We start from the raw sequence: 19,378 nt of genomic DNA on the forward strand, positions 1-19,378 counted from the left end.
CTTGTCTGTTTTTCAGGTAAAACTAAAGTTTATCCACCAACATCCAGACGTTCAGGTCGTCTGGTGATAAAATCCCACAGATTTTGTTTAATGTTTAAAACACGAGTGGAAAAACTTTGATGTTGTGTTGAATTATTTATTTTATTATTTTATCATTTGCTTGTTGATTTCTTTTGTTTGTTTGCATTTAAATAAATTTTTTATTTTATTTGTGAGATTCGGGTTGAAGATGCTGGAAGCTGCAGTTCATCACTTCCTGCTGCTCAGTAAAAACTTCCTGCTCCAGGTTTCATCCCGGCTGATCACATCTAAATATTCACTTTCCTTTATATCCAAAACATAAATGACCGACTCAAAGCATCCTTCACCTTCCTGTCTGTTTCCACAACACGGATCAGTGCCGTGAGGCAGAACCAGCCGAGCTTCAGCGGCTCTGCAGCTGATCCACGTTACCAAACGGATCCTCTGAAGACTCCGTGCTGCTGAGTCGGGATAAATGTGGGAACGACGTTTTCGTTCAGCTCCGCAGAAAAAGACTGAAGCTTCTTATAAAAACGACCCAACAGAAACGTTTCCAGATTCATTCATGTGGAATCAGATGAATAAAACGTCTGCAGCAGCTGAGTTCTGCTCAACGTAGATCCAGTTAGAACCCCGGTTCTGTTAGAACCCCGGTTCTGCTTAACAAGCCAAGTCCTAAAGCAGGACGACAGCTGAAAGAGGCAGAACCGGTTAGAGATCTGGACCCAGAACCAGAACCGGTCAGATATCTGGACCCAGAACCAAAACCATAAAATCTGCCTGTTGATCGTTATGTCCATGTTGGAACATTTGTTTATTTGTTTTTGTCAGAGTTTATGCACAATTAATATGTTTTATTGTTTTTGCATCACAGAAAGTTGCTTCAATAAAAACAGAAATAAAAACATAAACTAAAACATCAGAGGGATTCAATCCTGACAGAAACGCTTCTTCTCTCTGAGGCTCAAGGTCACTGGGAATGTTTTTTATCTTTGTGCAGATTAACGGATTTCTCCTTGACCCAAAGCTAGACTGACGTTACCGTCAGGGTTTATGACTCCCTTCAGAAAGAGCTAAGACGGGTTTCAGACAGAGTCCGGTCCGATCCGGGCCGGACCGGACCGGACCGGCCGGCCGGACCGGCTGAGGTTTCTCACCTGGCCGTAGTCTGTGGCGAAGACGACGACGCCTCCAGAGCAGGAAGACACGCAGCCGGGGAGGAACTGCTCCTCCTCCCGGAGCCACACCCGATCCCCCTGGAAACAAGAAAATTATCACGGTTACTAAAAACCAACCAGTTGCTGCTTTAACTGTGAAGCGTTGAAATCTGGAGCCACCAGGAATCATCTGTGATTCTTATGGGAAGACTGGCAGGATCTGCGGTTGCCATGGCGTTACCATGGCGTTACCAAGGCAACGACCTTCAACCAGGAGGGCATTCCAGGTGAAAGCCAGGGCAGTGTTGGGTTTCGGACCCGATCCGTTCAGGAAAACCTCAGCAGGATTTCATGTTTGGGTCAGAACACCAGCTGATCCTCAGAGTCTGGAGAAACCCGGACGGTTCGGACCGTTTGGGCCGTTTGCTCCTCCGTTCTGCTTCAGACGTGTAAATAAAACCGTCCTGATCGACAGCTTCGCCTGGCTGCTTTCATTCAGCACAAACCGGTGTTTCCAGTTAAATATTGACGATGGACCCCTGCTGAGCCACATGCTGTGCGGCTCATCAGCGGACGGATAACGCTGATGGGAGAAACACCTGCCGTGCTTCGGAGGAGCCCTCCCGCCTTCCTCCTCTCTCTGAACCTCCAAAACGAAACGACCTTTGACCTGACGGCCCTCAGAGGCTCCTGGTAGGAGGGAGGCCAGCAGATGAATGTAAAGCTCAGGTTTGCAGTGTCAGCAGCAGATGAGAGGGGCCCGGGCCCCCCGGAGCCCCCCGCGGCCCCCCGCTCTCTTCTCTGACTGAACGTTAGAAAAAATAATCCGTCGTTGCAGATTTACAGAATTTAAAAAGCCGCTGTACCGACGTTAACATTTCCCTTCAGCTGATCCGGGTTTTCTATCCACAGACATTAAAACCTTTAAGGCGTTTGTATATTTTTACATCCTCATTAAACCTCAACCTGTGGTTTCAACTCAGAGCTGTGCAAAAACAAATATTTGCATAACTCAGTAAAATAAAGCAGCGTGGGATTAGGAAGCGCAATCAGATGTTTCCATGGCGACGCACGAATCTGATGAAGTCAGACAAAAAAGAAACACAGCAGGTTCAGGGGCTTGATCATAGGGTGTACTTAGTTTTTTATAGATATTCCCTTTGGCTTCATATTTTTATAATAATAATAATAATGTGGATGCAGGAGTGAGAAAAAGGTTTTCCCCTCTGAACTATTTGAACTTCTGCCAGTCAGAAGCTAACGAAGGGGAACGATGAGATGATCTGACTCAAAGCAGACGTTGGTCTTCGTTTGCTTCGCTGCTCTGCAGTTTCAACGTCAGACAGGCTGAAGGTGGAAAAGCTGTGAGTTTCTGGTCAGAAGTTCCCACTGGAGAATCGGTTGGATTTAATCTGAACAGAATCGTCTCTGGATCGACCTGTTAGAGGTCGGAGCAAAGCGCTCACTTTGTTCTGCTCTACATGAAATTCATTTATTTTACACCTGAGCAGTTTAGCAGCAGGTCGTTAGTTTTGGACTGAAGTCAAAGGAGAGAAAGTGAGGAAGTTCTGATCACAGCTGCTGTATGAAACCAGTTTTAAAGTAAAGACTCCACATGGAATCATATTTGAAAAGGAAAACAAAAAGAAAGTCATGATGATGACAAAGGTTGATGGTTGTTTAATGATCCATAAAGGAGCCAAACAAAGGAAGGAGCACAAAACGCGGCCGGCGCTGTTTACCAGCAGAAACATTCCTGATGTGCAGCGGCGCAGGAATCCGCTGCGACCGGAGGGAAGGCCTCAGCGTCCCTCCGCCCCGCAGCAACACGCGCTCTTCACGTTACCCCCCACCGTCTGAGGGCGCGTTGTGCCCCCTCTCCTAATCCATTCAGCCCTCCCTCTCTTCTTCTTCTACACTTTAATCCAGCAGGAGACTCTCTAAACACGACTGTGAGCCAAACGTCTCCCTCCCTCATTCATCAGCGCTGACGGCCTGAACTCACATCAAAGTCCCAGTTTGGAGTTAATGATGGACTAAAGACGGAGAAAAGCCGAGCTGCTCATCCCGTTAATGGATAAAAATCCCAGTTAAGGAGCAGATATCTGCCCAGAGCAGCTGATAAAGAAACCGCCAACATTTCTGCTGCAGAGTAAAATCCAGAACAAACTGAAGCGGAACAGACTGAAACGTGGACCCGGACCCAGCTGCTGCAGCACAGCGGAGCTCAGAGAGCCGCCCTGCAGCAGAAAACGCCTCAGGCTGCAGCAGAAAACGCCTCAGGCTGCAGCAGAAAACGCCTCAGGCTGCAGCAGAAAACGCCTCAGGCTGCAGCAGAAAACGCCTCAGGCTGCAGCAGAAAACGCCTCAGGCTGCAGCAGAAAACGCCTCAGGCTGCAGCAGAAAACGCCTCAGGCTGCAGCAGAAAACGCCTCAGGCTGCAGCAGAAAACGACTCAGGCTGCAGCAGAAAACGGCTCAGGCTGCAGCAGAAAACGACTCAGGCTGCAGCAGAAAACGGCTCAGGCTGCAGCAGAAAACGACTCAGGCTGCAGCAGAAAACGGCTCAGGCTGCAGCAGAAAACGGCTCAGGCTGCAGCAGAAAACGCCTCAGGCTGCAGCAGAAAACGGCTCAGGCTGCAGCAGAAAACGGCTCAGGCTGCAGCAGAAAACGACTCAGGCTGCAGCAGAAAACGGCTCAGGCTGCAGCAGAAAACGGCTCAGGCTGCAGCAGAAAACGGCTCAGGCTGCAGCAGAAAACGGCTCAGGCTGCAGCAGAAAACGGCTCAGGCTGCAGCAGAAAACGGCTCAGGCTGCAGCAGAAAACGGCTCAGCCTGACTCCGGGGAGTCAGGCTGCTGAAAACACCAGGGCTGGAAGGAAGAAACACGGCGTCATCAGGAACAGCAGGTCACTGGACGGTTCTGTTCTTCTCCATCCCGACACCAAAACACCAACCGACACCGCCGCCCCGCGGGCCGAGGCGACGACCCGCCGCCCTGCAGAACCTCCACATGTGTGGCTGAACGCTCAGGGCGCTGAGGGGGGCGGCGGGGGCGTTCGTACGCCATCGGGGTCGGGAATGAGCAGCTGTCCGGTCTGAGATTCCACTTCCTCTCCTGCAACAGACTGAGTCTTGTGCTCGGCCACAGGCGTCCTTTCTGTCGCAGAAACACTGGACGGTTTTTTCTTTTCTCTGAGCGCTGAAGCTGCACATCGCCATGGCGACTCGTTCTCTGACTCCTGGTTCTGGATCGACCCTCGGCTCTGAAGGTCACTGCTAAAACCAGCCTGACAGGTTGAGGGGTCCAGCTGTTTCCCAGTTACAATCAGAGCCCAGAGTTCCTGCCGCTGACCTTTGACCTTGTCTGAACCGGCTCTGATGGAGAACAGGAACGTCTTTAACAGCTGCGGTCCAAAAACACCCGGCTGAAGGGACAGAACCACAGACTCAACATTTACTGAGCTAAAATAATAAACATGGAAATAAAACTTTTAGTTAGAAGAAAAAGAAGCAAAACTGTGAAAACTTCCTGAAAGTTTTATTCCTTTATTCTCCGTTTTGTCTTTTGTTGTTTTTCAATCCTTCTCAGTTTAATTTAATGCATTTTAAAATGTTTCATAAATAAAATGGCACTTTATTATAAACGTTAGCTCAACTAATGTTTATGATTGGAGCTAACTGTTAGCATAACACCTTAGTTAGCGCTGCACACCACTTTATAAAATCCTTCTTTACTCTGATACCCATAAATAAAACCCAGCAGGGGGAATGGGAGGAGTTCAGCCATGAGAAAACTATTTTTGGTAAATGTTGTATTATGTTTACACTCAGTCTGACTGTTTGAACGGATCCACAACATCATAAATATATGCAGATATAAACTAGCAACCAAACTGATGATGCTAAACATGGCAGCTAAATGCTGTGGGATGATTTTCTCCAGTGAGATTCAGGAGACGAGTTTAGATGTGACTGAAGTGCTGCTTGACTTTAGAGTGGGACAAAGAGGCAGCAGGACACACCCACACACCCACACACCCACATACACACACACACTGTGATGTTTATCAGGAGTGTGTGAGGCTGCAGGTTGTTTCCTCTGAGTTGGAAAACTCTTCACCAACAATCATCAGAGAAAATCTAACTAAATTCAGCCGACCTCTGACCTGCTCAGGAGAACTGAATGGGTGTAATAATCTGACTCCTCAGGGCATGAAAGTTCAGTCAGTGATTCAGCAGCTGCTATAAAACTGTCCATCCATTCAGTCAACACACACCCCAGTCTGAACATGAAGCTGTGGTTTGACTTCAGAGCCGTTTTGTTTTTTTCATCATTTTTCCTCTCAGGTGACGACAAACGAAACGTTTAAAGGCAAACAGGCGTTTCCAGCAGATTCGGCGTTTTCTGCAGCTTTTCTTTGTGAAGCGAATCGTTCCGCCTGCAGTGTTTTCCTCTGCGTGTCAGCTTTGTTTTGTTTTCTGCAGATAAGAGCCGGATCAATCATCAGGTCACATTAATTATTAACTGCTACGTTTTACAGCCGAGGTTAAAAGTGAGCAACGGTCTCTCCTCACCTGCTCTCCTTCTGCATCCTTTGAATTCGTCAGAAGGAAACAGATGAAACGTTTCAAATATAACTGCTAAATAATTTTTAAAATTATTCATTTTTATCAGAGGAAATTAAATTATTTCAATCATAAATTAAACCTTCAAGAGATTTTGAAGCAAACAGAATTTTCTCAGATTTTGCAAAAGAAAAGAGAAATTATCTTTAACATCTCTGAAAATACTAAAATTATCCTCCACATGATGAAACCGCAGGCTGGGAACCAGCAGTAAGGAAGTCCATGACTGCCGCACCGACCAATCACTGAGCAACGGCCTTGGAGGGAGCCAATCAGAAGGAGTTATTTGGATTTGAAAGTCTGCAAATGTTTCACAGTATAAGCAAATAAAGATTTTAACTGGATTAAAGTGAAGCAGGAAGCAAATTCATGATGTGATCAGATGTTCCCGTGGGAATGAAGCATAACGGCACCCAGATGTGTGAAAGCATAAAAACATAAAGCATAAAATCGTTTTACATGCAGAAAACAATCCGACAGACAGTATTTATATCTGGATTATACAAACCGAAGGTCGCTTTGAGTCAGCCAACACAATGAGTCCAAACCACAAGTTTACACACAAGATAGAAAATGACTTTTTTTTTCACACTGAAGTAAGTAATAAAAATCACCTTTAGACATTTTCTCTGTCATTATTCTGGCATTTAGAAAATAGAATATTTCTGTTAATCCTAACTGACCTAAAACAGGAACATTTATTCTGATTTATCTGGAAAAAATGCATATTTAATATGGTGTAGCTATATGCTTCTGGTTTTAACTGTCCCAATATCAAACATTTCTCCGGTTGGTTCCAGAAGCTGAAATAATTTTGAAAACGTCATGAAAGGCAGGAAGGAATTAACAGAATAAAAGATAAAAATTCCCAAAGGATAAAACTCAATTTTCCGCTTTATTAGCAGGAAAATGTTGACTTGGTCTGTCAAAATAAGAGCTGCATTTCTCCAGCTCCTCCTCATTGAGTTTAATGGATCCAAATCAAGCCGTTCAGAATCAGAGTCATGTTGGCTGTCAGGAATATTTCTGCTTCATCCGAAACGCATGAGGAGGATTTATAACTGCAGCTTCCTGAAGGAGAGGAAACGGAGCGAAACACTTTGGATCCGCCTGTGAGAAACACTAAAACAAAAACTCCGGATGAGAAACACGACCGTTAGCTTGTAGGTGATTAAGTGAAACCGTGTGTGTGGCATCGGCTCCGTCCAGCTTCTCCTCAGACATTTCTTCCTTAATCCACCAGAACTTGTTTTATTAAAACACGCAGAGATCGCTGCTGACGCAGAAACTAACGCTGATCCCAGATCAACAAGTGTTTAGAGATGTTTTATGAAAAAGCTTTTTGCTTGGAAGCAGACATTAGAGGCATAAAACTTGTAAATCCTCCGTTGGCGTTCCCAAAGCAGGTTGTGTTTACAGGGATGAGAGCGGCATTGTATGGAGGGAGCGGCAGGGAAAGATCCGCAACGATGGGAAAGAAATCACAGCGGCCGCGCACACATGACCCGGATCAACACCAGAACCGGCCAATCGGCCGCTGACTGAACTGCTTTTAAAACCAGAATTATTAGTTTTTTACAGGCTGCAATAATTTGACTGCAGTCCACGTATGAAGCCGTTTAACGAGGCCTTTATGGACGAACTGCACACATGTAGCTGCTTACATGTTTGGGTCAATTTAGTTCCTGCTGACTGCAAACTTTAGCAGCGTTATCTTTATGACGAAGCACAGCAGCAAGCCCTCACTATTAACACTGTAAAACAGAGGGAAACATGTGATTAAGCAGTTTACATTTACAATGAATAAACCAGAGATTATAAAGAATGAAAAGGATTTCTGAAAAAGAGCTAATGGTGATAATTGGGGCTTTTGAAGCTCTTTACTAAGGCAGCAGCAAATAGAACAAGTAGGAATGACGTGAAGAAGGATAACTTACAGATTAAAACCAAAATGGATAATCTAGATTTACACTACATGCTGCTCCGCTCAGAGGGAAACGCAAGATTTCACAAAACAGTCATAAAATAACGCACTTCTCAACTTCCAAAATGTATCTTTCTTCATCTGTCGCTCTAAAGCTGTGATTAGAGAGAGAAAATATGACAAGGTAGAAAAAAATCCACATTTTATTTGCATTATGTCATAAATGATCGATTTTGACAGGAATAAATATAAATAAACCAGTAAATGTATTAAAATAGAATTTTGAGAAAATGTAGCCGTGTTTTTGGTAACTTGAGTTACCGCCCCGCCTTGTGTTACCGCCCTGAGCCACCGCCCTGCGACAGTATAACCAGTTTACTACCAGTCTGCTTTCACCTCCATAGGGAAACATGCAAACTGGGATTTGAACCCAGGACCTTTTTAACCTTTTCCACCATACAACTCGTGTTAAACCGGGATCTGCTCTGACTCTGGGGTTTGAATGCCAGGTGTTAGCACCACAGCGCCCCCTGTGGAATCAGCTGAACATGCCGGTTTCAGATGGACCGTGTAAACACATGTTCTGTGTCGATTGTCCAAAATGTTCCGGGTGAAACGTTACACACCGTTCTCGTTTTAACGGCCAATGAGACAGAAACTGACGGAAACTTTCCACAGGATTCTTTGTTTCACATTAAAGGGCTGAACTGAGGAGAAATCCGGCAAGTACAAACAGCTTCCCATGAAAACGTTGTTTGGACCTAAACAAAAGGTAATTCTTCCAGAAACCCCATCCAGACGTTTCCAGCTGCAGCGACCACAGGATCTACTTTTAAACAACCCTTTCACTTATTTGCCTCCGCGCCTTATTCTGCCGCAGATTAACGTCATCGTGAGCTCAGATGCTCTGCGGTTGGAACACATTTAGAGGCCGGACTGGACTTGGAGACGATGTGTGGCTGGAATCGCTCTGCAGAGTTCAAACCAGGAGAGTTCGTTTTGTTCTCAGCTGATTTCTCAGAGGCAGAACAAGCAGAGGCTCGAGTTACAGGACGTTTCTGTAGAGAAACTGAGGAATCAGATCCCGGCACACACCGGTGCAGAAAAATAAAATCATTCTCAGTCCAAAGGAATCATTTATCTAAGCTCAGTCAGGAATCTTTCCATCATATTTCTTGAATTTTTCTTAATCCAAGCCCAGTTTTCTGCAGACTAGGCTGAACCACAGCGAACCAAATTCACACAGTTTCAGTCCTAAAACTTCTTCACTTTGTGGCAACAGAAGCAGAAAAAAGTTTGTAAATCAAGAAGTTTAGGGAGCAGAAATGACATCATTTCTGTCTAATATTCAATCTTGCTAAAGCAAAGACAAACATGCAACTCTAAAGTCAAAACCAGATCTGTTAATGATTTTAAACAGATTTTTGAAAAATAAAGAAACGTTTCCCAACGAACGTCTGTCAGGATTTTATAGGAAATTAAAAACACAACTGAACGTGAGTTCACTGAACTGACATCCAGATTACGATCCATGACATTTCCTCTGGGCTGTGAGATTTGTGATTTTATCAGGTTGACATGGAGAAAGTGTTGAATCTGTTCCTGCTGGAGTCAGAGAGCAGAGAACAAACTGGTCAAAAGCTTCAAACTTTAAACCTGCAAACAAACATGAAATATTCTGGGTATTTATGAGAAAAACGTTTTGAAAAATCCTCCCAACTTCAGACGCACCAATCAGGTTCTCACTCTCCACTCCTAACTTCCTGACCTGCTGGTTCACGATGAATCCAAACTCACTGCGCAGATTTACTTTAATTCAACAAACATTGACGATAAAAAGGTAAAACTGACTCACAGCGTCACTGAGAGGCCAACGCAGAAAATGAAGCTTTTACAAACAGTTTCTGTGCTATAAGAACCTGCAGCAATGACACGTTTACAGGCTAAAGGACACAGTGGGAATTTACAGTTTTGATGGATGAACAGAATCAGTTTTAGATCAGCTGATTATTGGTGAACTAAATGAAGCATTTCAGGAAACAACGTTATGGTCTCCCAAAGTAAAGCAGTAAATATCAACATTTTGAAGGTTTATGGATTTGAACTCTTCAAAATGAATAAAAAGTGAAGCTAAAACCTGGCATATTAACACCGGGGTCAGAGGTCACATCAGGGTGTCAGGAACAAAAAGGTGAGGCTCAGCAGGAAGCAGTTCGGCGGATCGTCTTCCTCCTGTCAGCAGATCAACAGGCTGAGGGACTGATTATTGCTGATTATTACTGATTATTGCTGATTATTACTGATTATTGCTAATTATTACTGATTATTGCTGATTATTACTGATTATTGCTGATTATTACTGATTATTGCTAATTATTACTGATTATTGCTGATTATTACTGATTATTGCTGATTATTGCTAATTATTACTGATTATTGCTGATTATTACTGATTATTGCTGATTATTACTGATTATTACTGATTACTACTGATTATTGCTGATTATTACTGATTATTGCTAATTATTACTGATTATTGATGATTATTACTGATTTTTGCTGATTATTACTGATTATTGCTGATTATTACTGATTATTGCTGATTATTACTGATTATTGCTGATTATTACTGATTATTACTGATTATTGCTGATTATTACTGATTATTACTGATTATTGCTGATTATTACTGATTATTACTGATTATTGCTGATTATTACTGATTATTACTGATTATTGCTGATTATTACTGATTATTACTGATTATTGCTGATTATTACTGATTATTACTGATTATTGCTGATTATTGCTTTTCAAACGTTTCCAGTTACTGATAAAATGTTCTGATCGCCTTCAATCCATGAAAACGGCGGAGAGTTTTCCACGCTGCGCTGTGAACGCCGCAGCTCTCAGTCCTGCCTGAGAGCAGATCCGGCCGACCCGGCAGAGACGTGAGCAGAACCAGAACCAGAACCAGAACCAGAACCAGAACCAAACCGGACCCGGAAGTCAACCGCCACGGCCTCCATGGTGACAAATCAGAGGCTCAGCAGAAACAGAAGAACCTACGACATTAGGGTCGCTGTAGGTAGAACCAGGAAGAGAACATTTCAAATAAAAAAAGTTTTGAAAATTCAGAAATTTTTGAAAAACAAAAATATTTCTGAGCTTGGAAAGAAAAAATATTGCTAGTAAAAAAACTCAAATTTTGAGACTAATCTCCGAAAATTTTGAGGAAAACGACAATTTCTGAGTTTTTTCAAAAGTAAAAGAAAATTTATTTTTTTTCCCCCAATTTTTTTTAGAAATTTAGAAAATTTGTCTAAAAGATTCAGTTTTTTCTACCAAATTTTCAGCTTTTCAAAATAAAAATAAAAACATTTTCTTGAAAATTTCTGATATTTTTAGGCAAAAACGAACTCTTCTTTTCTTTTTCTATCCTGGCCCGACGGCGCTGTCAGAACCAGCTCAGTTCTAAGGAATCCAACATTCAATATGTCTCTGCAAACTGAAGGTTTGTGTCAAGTTTTCACAGCTAAACCTCCTGAAAAGATTTTCCTGCAGAGCTAATCCCGTCCTCTGTGAGCTGCTCATCACGAAAGGATCCAGGTCTGAACACGTCTGAAGGTTTCTGAACGGGTTTTCAGTTCTGATGATGAAACCTGATTGACTCAGCTGAGGAGCAAAGTTCCCCGAAACACCGACGCTGACGGAGAACTTAATGAATAAAGAGTCAAACTTTGGCTGCTGTGGTTGAAAACTGAGTGGAATAATAACAGCAACAACCGTCTCCATCGATGTGACCCAACAGGACACTTGGACAATGAGGACAAAGTGAAGAGCTGGACTCTGATGATGAACAGATTTTATTTTTCAGGAGAAGGAGCAGCTTTTCCTGAAAAACGCTGGAAACATTTCTAGATGCTCCACCTTTACTTAAAAACCCCCAAACCTTTGCAAAGGAGGAATTTGTGGATTAATAACATATTAATCTATAAGGTCCAACATGTTTTTAAAATTCAAAACTTTTCCAAACTTTTGAGTTTCAAAGCAAATTCCAGAGAATAAATACGAAGGTCACAGAGACAGAAAGACGAACAGATGATGAAAACGGCTCCACTTTGTTTCCATGGATGTTTTAAACACAGGAACTGGAAAAAGGAGAAAAGACTTTTTTCCTGGCTCTGTTTTCATTTCCTGCTTGTTTTTAGTTTTCTGTTGTAGCTTTTTTTTATTATTATTATTGCAGATCTGGCTGTTCTGGATTTTTTCAGACAAATAAAATAAAGGTGAAAAACATGTCAGGCGTTTTAAGACGTCCTGTACGAACAAACTGATATTTACAAGTCTGAGTGTTTTGATGAAAACCTGATGAGAAGCAGCTCTGGTTGTCCTGAACCTCCTGACGAGTTAGTCTTTCCCTGTTGCCATGACGACGCTCTGGTAACGCGCTCCTGACTCGTGCATTCGCTCCAAACTGCCCTGAATTACCCATCATGCACTTCAGGCGGCTGGCTCCTTCCGTCTCTGAGCGCGATAATGTGGATGTGGAAACATTTTCCTGCTTGGTGAAACTTCAGGGCTTAATTTACAGCAGAAACGAACTTTGCTCAACAAGCTGGGCAGTGATAGAGGCTCAGCAACAACAAACATCCAGCCTGTCTGAATGTGGGACAGATTAGCCCAAACCAAACTGTAATTACAGTCTGAAAAGGAAGAAACAAACAAGCAGAAATGAATAATTGTGCAGAGAAAGCTTGCAGAGAGACGAGCTGTTTGGGGGTCGGATGTGAATATCTGACAGAGGTGGGCGAGTTGGAGCTGATGGAGGAAACAGCTGCTTGATTTGAAAAGTTCGGCGTCCAGAGAGCCTCTGTGAGCCGAAGCCAAACGTGAAAAACAGAAGAGTTGCTGTTCAGCTATTTACTCAGGAGTCACATATTTACAGCCGACGTGTCAAACTCAGCCATCATTTATTACAAACACTAAATAAAGTCGATACGCAGGATGTGGGAGGAAATGCAGGTTGTGATCTGAAGTAGCGGCAAAATGGTGGAAATTTGTGGCGAACCATCGTGGAGAGAACAAATCTGCACCAGTGGTTCAGCGCAGCCGTCCTGAAACGTTTAGCTGCTGCTAAACACAAACCCAAAGGAAGAACTGTTCCTGAAGGTTACCGATCATTTGATTAAATAGCAGTGGAAACGTAGAGAGGAGCACTCCACACCAAACTAATGCAATGATGGCCGCTGACAACAACATGCCAGGCTGAAGATCCGACTGGTTTAACCAGCAGAGCTCAGTGGAGCTGCAGCAGCAGGGAAACACAAAGGTCATATAACAACACTAGGATTTATTTAGCAGCGTAAACAGTCAGTCAGAAACCGTTTTTTAAACCTGATGGCATGAAGACATCAGAAGTCATGAGGTAAATAATGAGGTTTGTTCTAAACTCCGACAGAGCGCCGGTGAGGGACAGTTTTTAGCTCTCGGTGGATGCAGATCATTTTAAAATCTCCGTTTCCTGGTGACGTTTTTCCTCATGCGGCTCTCAGGCGGCGCGGCCACCTGGACACTTTGACCTTTCGCTCGTTCGCCTCTCAGCAGAAACCTCCTTGTTTCTTTGAATCGCCTCGTTATTCGCTGCCAGCACCTGGATGCTGGCGCTGCTTCAGACGATGCTTTGGGTTTCCTGTTTCAATGCAGCCACATGAAACAACAGAGGGCGAAAAAATCAGCTAAATGTTCAAACCCGAACATAAACACACTTATCCTGTGCACGCTAAAGAGCTGAACTGGTTCAAAAGCGACGGCCTTTGAACGCTAACGGCTTTGAAGTGAAGAATTTCCCGCTTGCTTTTCCTGTCTGGAGGCAAAGTTTCAGATTATCTTCCTGATCTGAAGTGGAGGTTTTTTATCCCAGCAGTGACTTTGTCTCGGCTGACAGCAGGAGAGCTAAAAACCGAGCCTGGAGGTTTCTAATGTTCTCTGACAGACTGTCGCTGGATCCCGTTTGACAGAAACTACCCTGCATGCCAGCAACTAAAAACAACTTTAATCCAGAAACAACCAGCAGATGTTTCTGGATGAGTCGGGCCGTTTTGGGCTTCTTTTGGGTTTGCAGAACAAAGTGAGCGGGAATGCCACAAACCCAGGCTGTAATCTCCGCTCTGCTTGCAGGGCAGATCCTTGTTTTTGTTCCCATTGATGCAAACATGCAGCAGCCACAAAAACGCAGCAAACGGTTTTAGGGTCGGCCGAATTCTCCCCGTTCTGTCAATGAATCCCTTCCCTCTTTCATGCCGATTGTTTCCGTGCAGGAAGCTCCCATTAATCTTGTTGTTTACAGTCTTTTTATTTTGTGTAGATTAGCAGAGTGAGAGAAGAGGAGGCTGCGCTCTGATTTCAGTGGCATGCAGGACAAATTTATGTTTGATTCAACCTTCATGTCTAAAATTATTCCACAGAAATAACAACATGAACGCCGAGTGAGAGCAGCTATTCTGGGCCGGCTTTCATCCTCTGCTTGATGCCTTTCCAACTCCTGGACAGGAGTGGGACTTTCCTCTGATTCATCGCTAGAAAAACTGAGCTGGGCTGGAAAAGCACAACCAAAACGACGAAAAGCAGAAAACAGAAAGAAAAGCTGAGCGGGATTTACAACCAGCTGGAAACAGAAATCATTTACGTTACAGAAGCACAAAGATCAGGTTTCCTCCTGGACCTGCAGAGTTTGATGAGCAGATGGATAAACGATGATCGATGGACTCTGAGGAAGCATGAGGCGACAGTAGGCAGGAAAGACTGCTGCTTACCAGGCAGAACCAGAACCAGTAAGAGCCAAGCGGGTCCGGCAAGCAGCCAAACGCCGACAGGTCCTTTAAATGTTGCCCCTCCCCCACCTGCTGCTTCACATGGAGGGGGAACGGAAAGAGGCATCCCAACCAATTAAAGTTGAACTCTTAGTAAAAAAAAAAAACGTTCTGGTTTAACTTAATGAACGTTTTAATTCAACTGGAATAAAAATGTAAACAGATTTAAATAAAGTTAAAAACTCTGAATTTTTAGTTTTGTGGTAACAGTGGAGAGGAAAAAGTTTAATAATTCACTGAGAGGTTTAACCTGAATGGATAAAAATAAGATCATTATAACTAATAATGACTGATTATTGCAGCATGATGAGTTTTTGTTTTTCTGTTTAGAATAAAAAACATGATAAATGTGTTTCCTGTGGTTTGTGGTTTACTGTGATGCTGTGGACGTTTTTCTCGAGGTTTCGATGCCGTGAGAATCTCAGAGGAAAAGATTATTGTAAAGGTGGCCCAGCATTAAATCTCCTCACACGTCATTCCCAAAGTTCATTAGAGGTTTTCCAAGAAGTTCAGCCCACAAAGTGGCTCAGCAAATAAACACCAGGACGACCGAACCGCCGTCACTGTCCTTCATTCCACCATCGCTTCTCTTCCTGCTGCTGCAGAACCGGCAGATGATACTTTCCAGATTTGCTGAAGCCGGACCAGACCGCAGGAAGCCCAACGAAGCCGCTCTGCTGCCGGGTCGGCTCCAAGCTGGGAGTTTTATGTCGTTATTTCTGCCTGAGGAGTGAAAAACGAGGTGATGTGACGTAAACATTATCTCTGGGAAGGAAGCGTTCAAACGGATTTTTATCGGCTGCTCTTCCAAGAAAATCAAACTCATGTGAGATGAGTTACAGATTCAAAGCATGAACAGGAGGCTGCGGCGTGGAGCCCAACAACGAGCCCACAGGAAGCTAACTGGACCTCTACTGGTTCCCATCGCTGAGGATCACCGGGTCCAAACGTCTTTTAAAGGCCAACCTGACCTACTTTCCCTGCAGTGTGTGTGTGTGTGTGGAGGGAAGTGTGTGTCTGACTGTATTGTTCTGTTGTTTACAGAAGTGTGTGAAAGTGAGACGGCCTGAAGCAGAGAGCATTGTGGGTCGGTGAGCGCCATGTGTTCCCCAGCTGTGGCGGCCTGGCATCGCCACAGAACAGGAACATGAACACCGTCTTCATTTCTCCTGGACCAACAGCAGGCGGCTTGTCCAACAAAACGCAGCAGCGAATTAAAGCCGTAACTCACTGTGGCCCGAACACGTCCACAGGAATTTACTCCTGCTGCAAATGAAAAGATTTTACCGAGAAACGCCGTCCGTCGTCTCACCCAGTCACTGCAGAGATCAGCAGGAAGAGACGGGAAACCTTGGAAACATCAGCAGGTTTCAATGTTTTCACACATCCAGATTCTCCTGCCACAATTTAAGTTTCTTCTGCTGCATTTTTCCTACTTTCTTTCATACTTTAAGGATGATTTTCTGCACAAAATCTAATTATTTTCTGCTCATATTCCTCAGTTTGAGCCTGAAAAATGGATCTGAGATATTTCTATACTTTATTATAGTTTATCAGCATCACACATTAAATAAAAGGTCAGAGACCCACAAACGTCATGAAGCAGCAAGCCTCCTGCAAGTCCTTCAAGCTCAAAAACTATTTATTCACTCTGCATTAAAACAGAACAGAAACGTTTTTTATATTCAGGTTTCTCAGCAGCAAAGTGACAGGAAATTTAAAGTGTGCATAAAAGTAAAATATGATAAAAAAATAAGAGACTGAAACAACAAACAAGAAAGAAAAAACATTGAAAACTAAGAAAAATTAAGACTCAAGTAAAAGCTAAACTCAGTCATACAGATTTTCTAAATTTGTAATCATGAATAAAGAGTTCAGATGAGCAACTTTCTGAAATGTACTTTTAGGAGTATTTTTACTACGTTGTACTTTTCACTTTTTTTTGAGTAATTTTGTTATGAAGAATACTTCATAGAAATATATTTCAAAATTTCTGGATTTTCTTCCCCGTGAATGAAAAACAAACGTTTTAACCAGAAGCGTTAAAGTTGATCAGTTTTTTATTGAAAGAAACTAATTTGGAAAAAATTATTTTGCCTGATTTTGTTACTTCTATGAATTATTGTCATTTTCATCCTTAAACACCAAAATTTCCACCTATATTTATATTTTGGATCCACTGATGATGTAATTTTTAGATGTTAAATTATTGATAATGTAATCAGTTTCTCAGTACTTGAGTAAACTTTTTACCAAATACTTTTTTACTCTAACTTGAGTGATACTCTTAGCGGAGTATAATTTCAGGTTTCTCTGCCTCCTCTGGTCTTAAAGTCTCTACCTGAGCTCAGGTAGGAAAACTCTGACATTCAGGAGAAACTTTCAAAGCTGCTGCCTGTTCTGGTCTCAGGTTTCACTTCCTCTCCTCCGCCTCCCAACTTCCTGCCTGCTGTCATCAGCAAACATCCAGAGAGCAAAGGCAGGTTGGCGTCTCCAGTTTACCTGCAGGAGCTTTAACTGGAGCGGATGGTTCAGTTTTGTCCTGATGCAGCAGAAGATCTGCAGTTATTACTCAGCAGACAGGAATCCAGTTTGGCTTTGATCCCTGAGTCAGAGAGCGAAGGTCTTTCAAACGATGTGGGTTTGTGACTGAAACAGGAGCAGCATCACGACACAAACATGCACAAATCTGCCCTGCATTCTGCTGCTGAGCAAGAAATTCCGTTTTTATTTATACAACTGATGATTTAGCCGTTTGAAACTCTACAAGCCGGATGTGTTTTTAATAAAAACTCCGACTCAGAGTGGAGTTCAGCTAACGATGGGAGACGCTCTGCAGCCTGACGCTGCGAACAAACACCGCATTCGATCACATCCTCTCCTGCTAATAGCGCAAATAAAACACAGATTAATGAACCATTAAGGACTCTGAGCCGCTCTCAGAGGAGAAACCAACATCCTCACTGGCAGCAGCATCGCATGGGAAGGCAGCTAATTGGTGGAAATGGATGTTTGGGTTTTTTGGGGTTGTGTCTAACCAGGATTTGTGTTGTGTGTGTGTGTGTGTGTGTGTGTGTGTGTGTGTGTGTGTGTGTGTGTGTGTGTGTGTGTGTGCGTGTGTGCAGTCGGGGGTTTTTCAGGAAGTTGCATTCACATTGGATCAGATAACTCTCCTCCAGCGTCTTGTTCAGATCTGATCAGAAACAGAACTGAACGACTGAGGATGTCCAAAACAACAAGCAACATCCTGCAGCAGTGAAATGCATGCAGGCAGATTTCATATTTTAAAACATTATTCCAGCTTTATCTGCTCTGGTCTGTACTGAACCACACAAAGCAATCTGCATCTTCACAGGAAAGCAATAAACTAAAGCAGACGTTACACTAATGAACTCATTTAGACGTTTAAACTTTAATTAGGAGGAAATGTTCCTGATTGATTCTAAACAACAAACTGAAGCAGAGAAACTGAAGAAAGTCTCTGATTTTTATTCTCTTGTTCCCACAAATATAAATAATTTCTGTCAGGTTGATTTTTTAAAAATAAAAACATCATAAAGTAAAGTTCCCATGTCCTTTAAAAATGAGTGGGAAACGTTTTGAAAAAGCTGGCAGTTCAGCTCTGACTATAAAAACTTCATGATTCATAACTGGTAAATGTGTCACAGTCTTATTCTGTTACACACAATAAAACTGAATGTTACTGCGCTTTCCTCTCCTAAATAAACAAATTAAAATAAAATAATAAAATGCTTCATGACTATTCCTGAAGGTCTGAGCGTAGAAAAAGTCAAAGCACAGCGGGGGGTCAGGAGGAGAAACGGAGGTAAAGGTGTTCGGTCACCAGGTTTGGATTGGAAGAGGAAAGTTATGTTTGAAAAGTTTTTACTGCCAATGAAACTATGACTAGCCTGGACTTAAGAAGAACTGATCAATGGAGTCAGTTTTAACTCAACAGAAATCAAAAAATGTCCCAGTCAAAGTTCAGCATCATCTTTAAATCCAGATCCAGTGGAGAAGACCGGATCTGTACGGTAACCGACTAATCCGTAGAAACAGCAGTCAGACATCTCCTGCCTCTGATGCCTCTTCAACACGTTTTCCTCGGTTCGTAAAGAGAAAGTGGAAAAATCGTTTCCTTCCTGCAGCTGCTGGCCGTCGAACAGACGGAGATTTTCTGTCAGGTTGTCAGAGCTTCAGGTAGATCCGAACCAAACAACATCCACTCAAAGAAACGTGTCTCCACATCAGGAAAAACCAACTAAACACGTCTCTGGATTTCTAGTTTAACTGAATGTTTGTGAAGTTCATCGGGTCGGATCAGAACCTCTGAGATCCGTTTTAATTGAACATTTCATCAGCAGGAATCTCAGAGTCCAGAGGGATTAGTGTCAGCACAATTTCATTTTTATCTCTTAAATATCTGATCTGTGTTCAGTTTCACTGAGCTCAACGATTCAAACATCCTTCAGGAAACAGGAAACGTTACAGAAATTATATTTCAACCAAGATATTAAAAAACTACAAAGTCACAACAGAACAAAGGTCAGTTTAACTCAGGCTGCAGCATCACCAGGTGAGATGTTTGATTTATTTGGTAATAAAGTGAATCTGAAGTGTTTTTTGTTTAGGACAGATTTTGTATCAGATGTTTTGGATCAGATTTCATCCTTTATTAAAACTAATTCACAGTAAATCCAAGAGAACTTCGTTAAAACAGCAATAAAGTTTCCTAAATCAAAGCATGAAAGCTGCACTAAACTATAAATGTTTGAA

The 19,378-nt window shown here is 42.9% G+C and overlaps 1 protein-coding gene across 1 annotated transcript in view; it reads right to left on the minus strand.

The window, feature by feature from the left end:
- The window catches only part of myo10 (myosin X), a 102,691-nt gene that overhangs the window by 72,437 nt on the left and 10,876 nt on the right, over window positions 1-19,378 (minus strand). Inside the window, exon 2 of the mRNA XM_028020150.1 lies at window positions 1,179-1,277. Coding sequence (XP_027875951.1) covers window positions 1,179-1,277 — 99 coding nt within the window. The remainder of the gene's footprint in view (window positions 1-1,178; window positions 1,278-19,378) is intronic.

This window comes from Xiphophorus couchianus, chromosome 6, assembly GCF_001444195.1.
Source record: "Xiphophorus couchianus chromosome 6, X_couchianus-1.0, whole genome shotgun sequence".
NCBI lineage: Eukaryota > Metazoa > Chordata > Actinopteri > Cyprinodontiformes > Poeciliidae > Xiphophorus > Xiphophorus couchianus.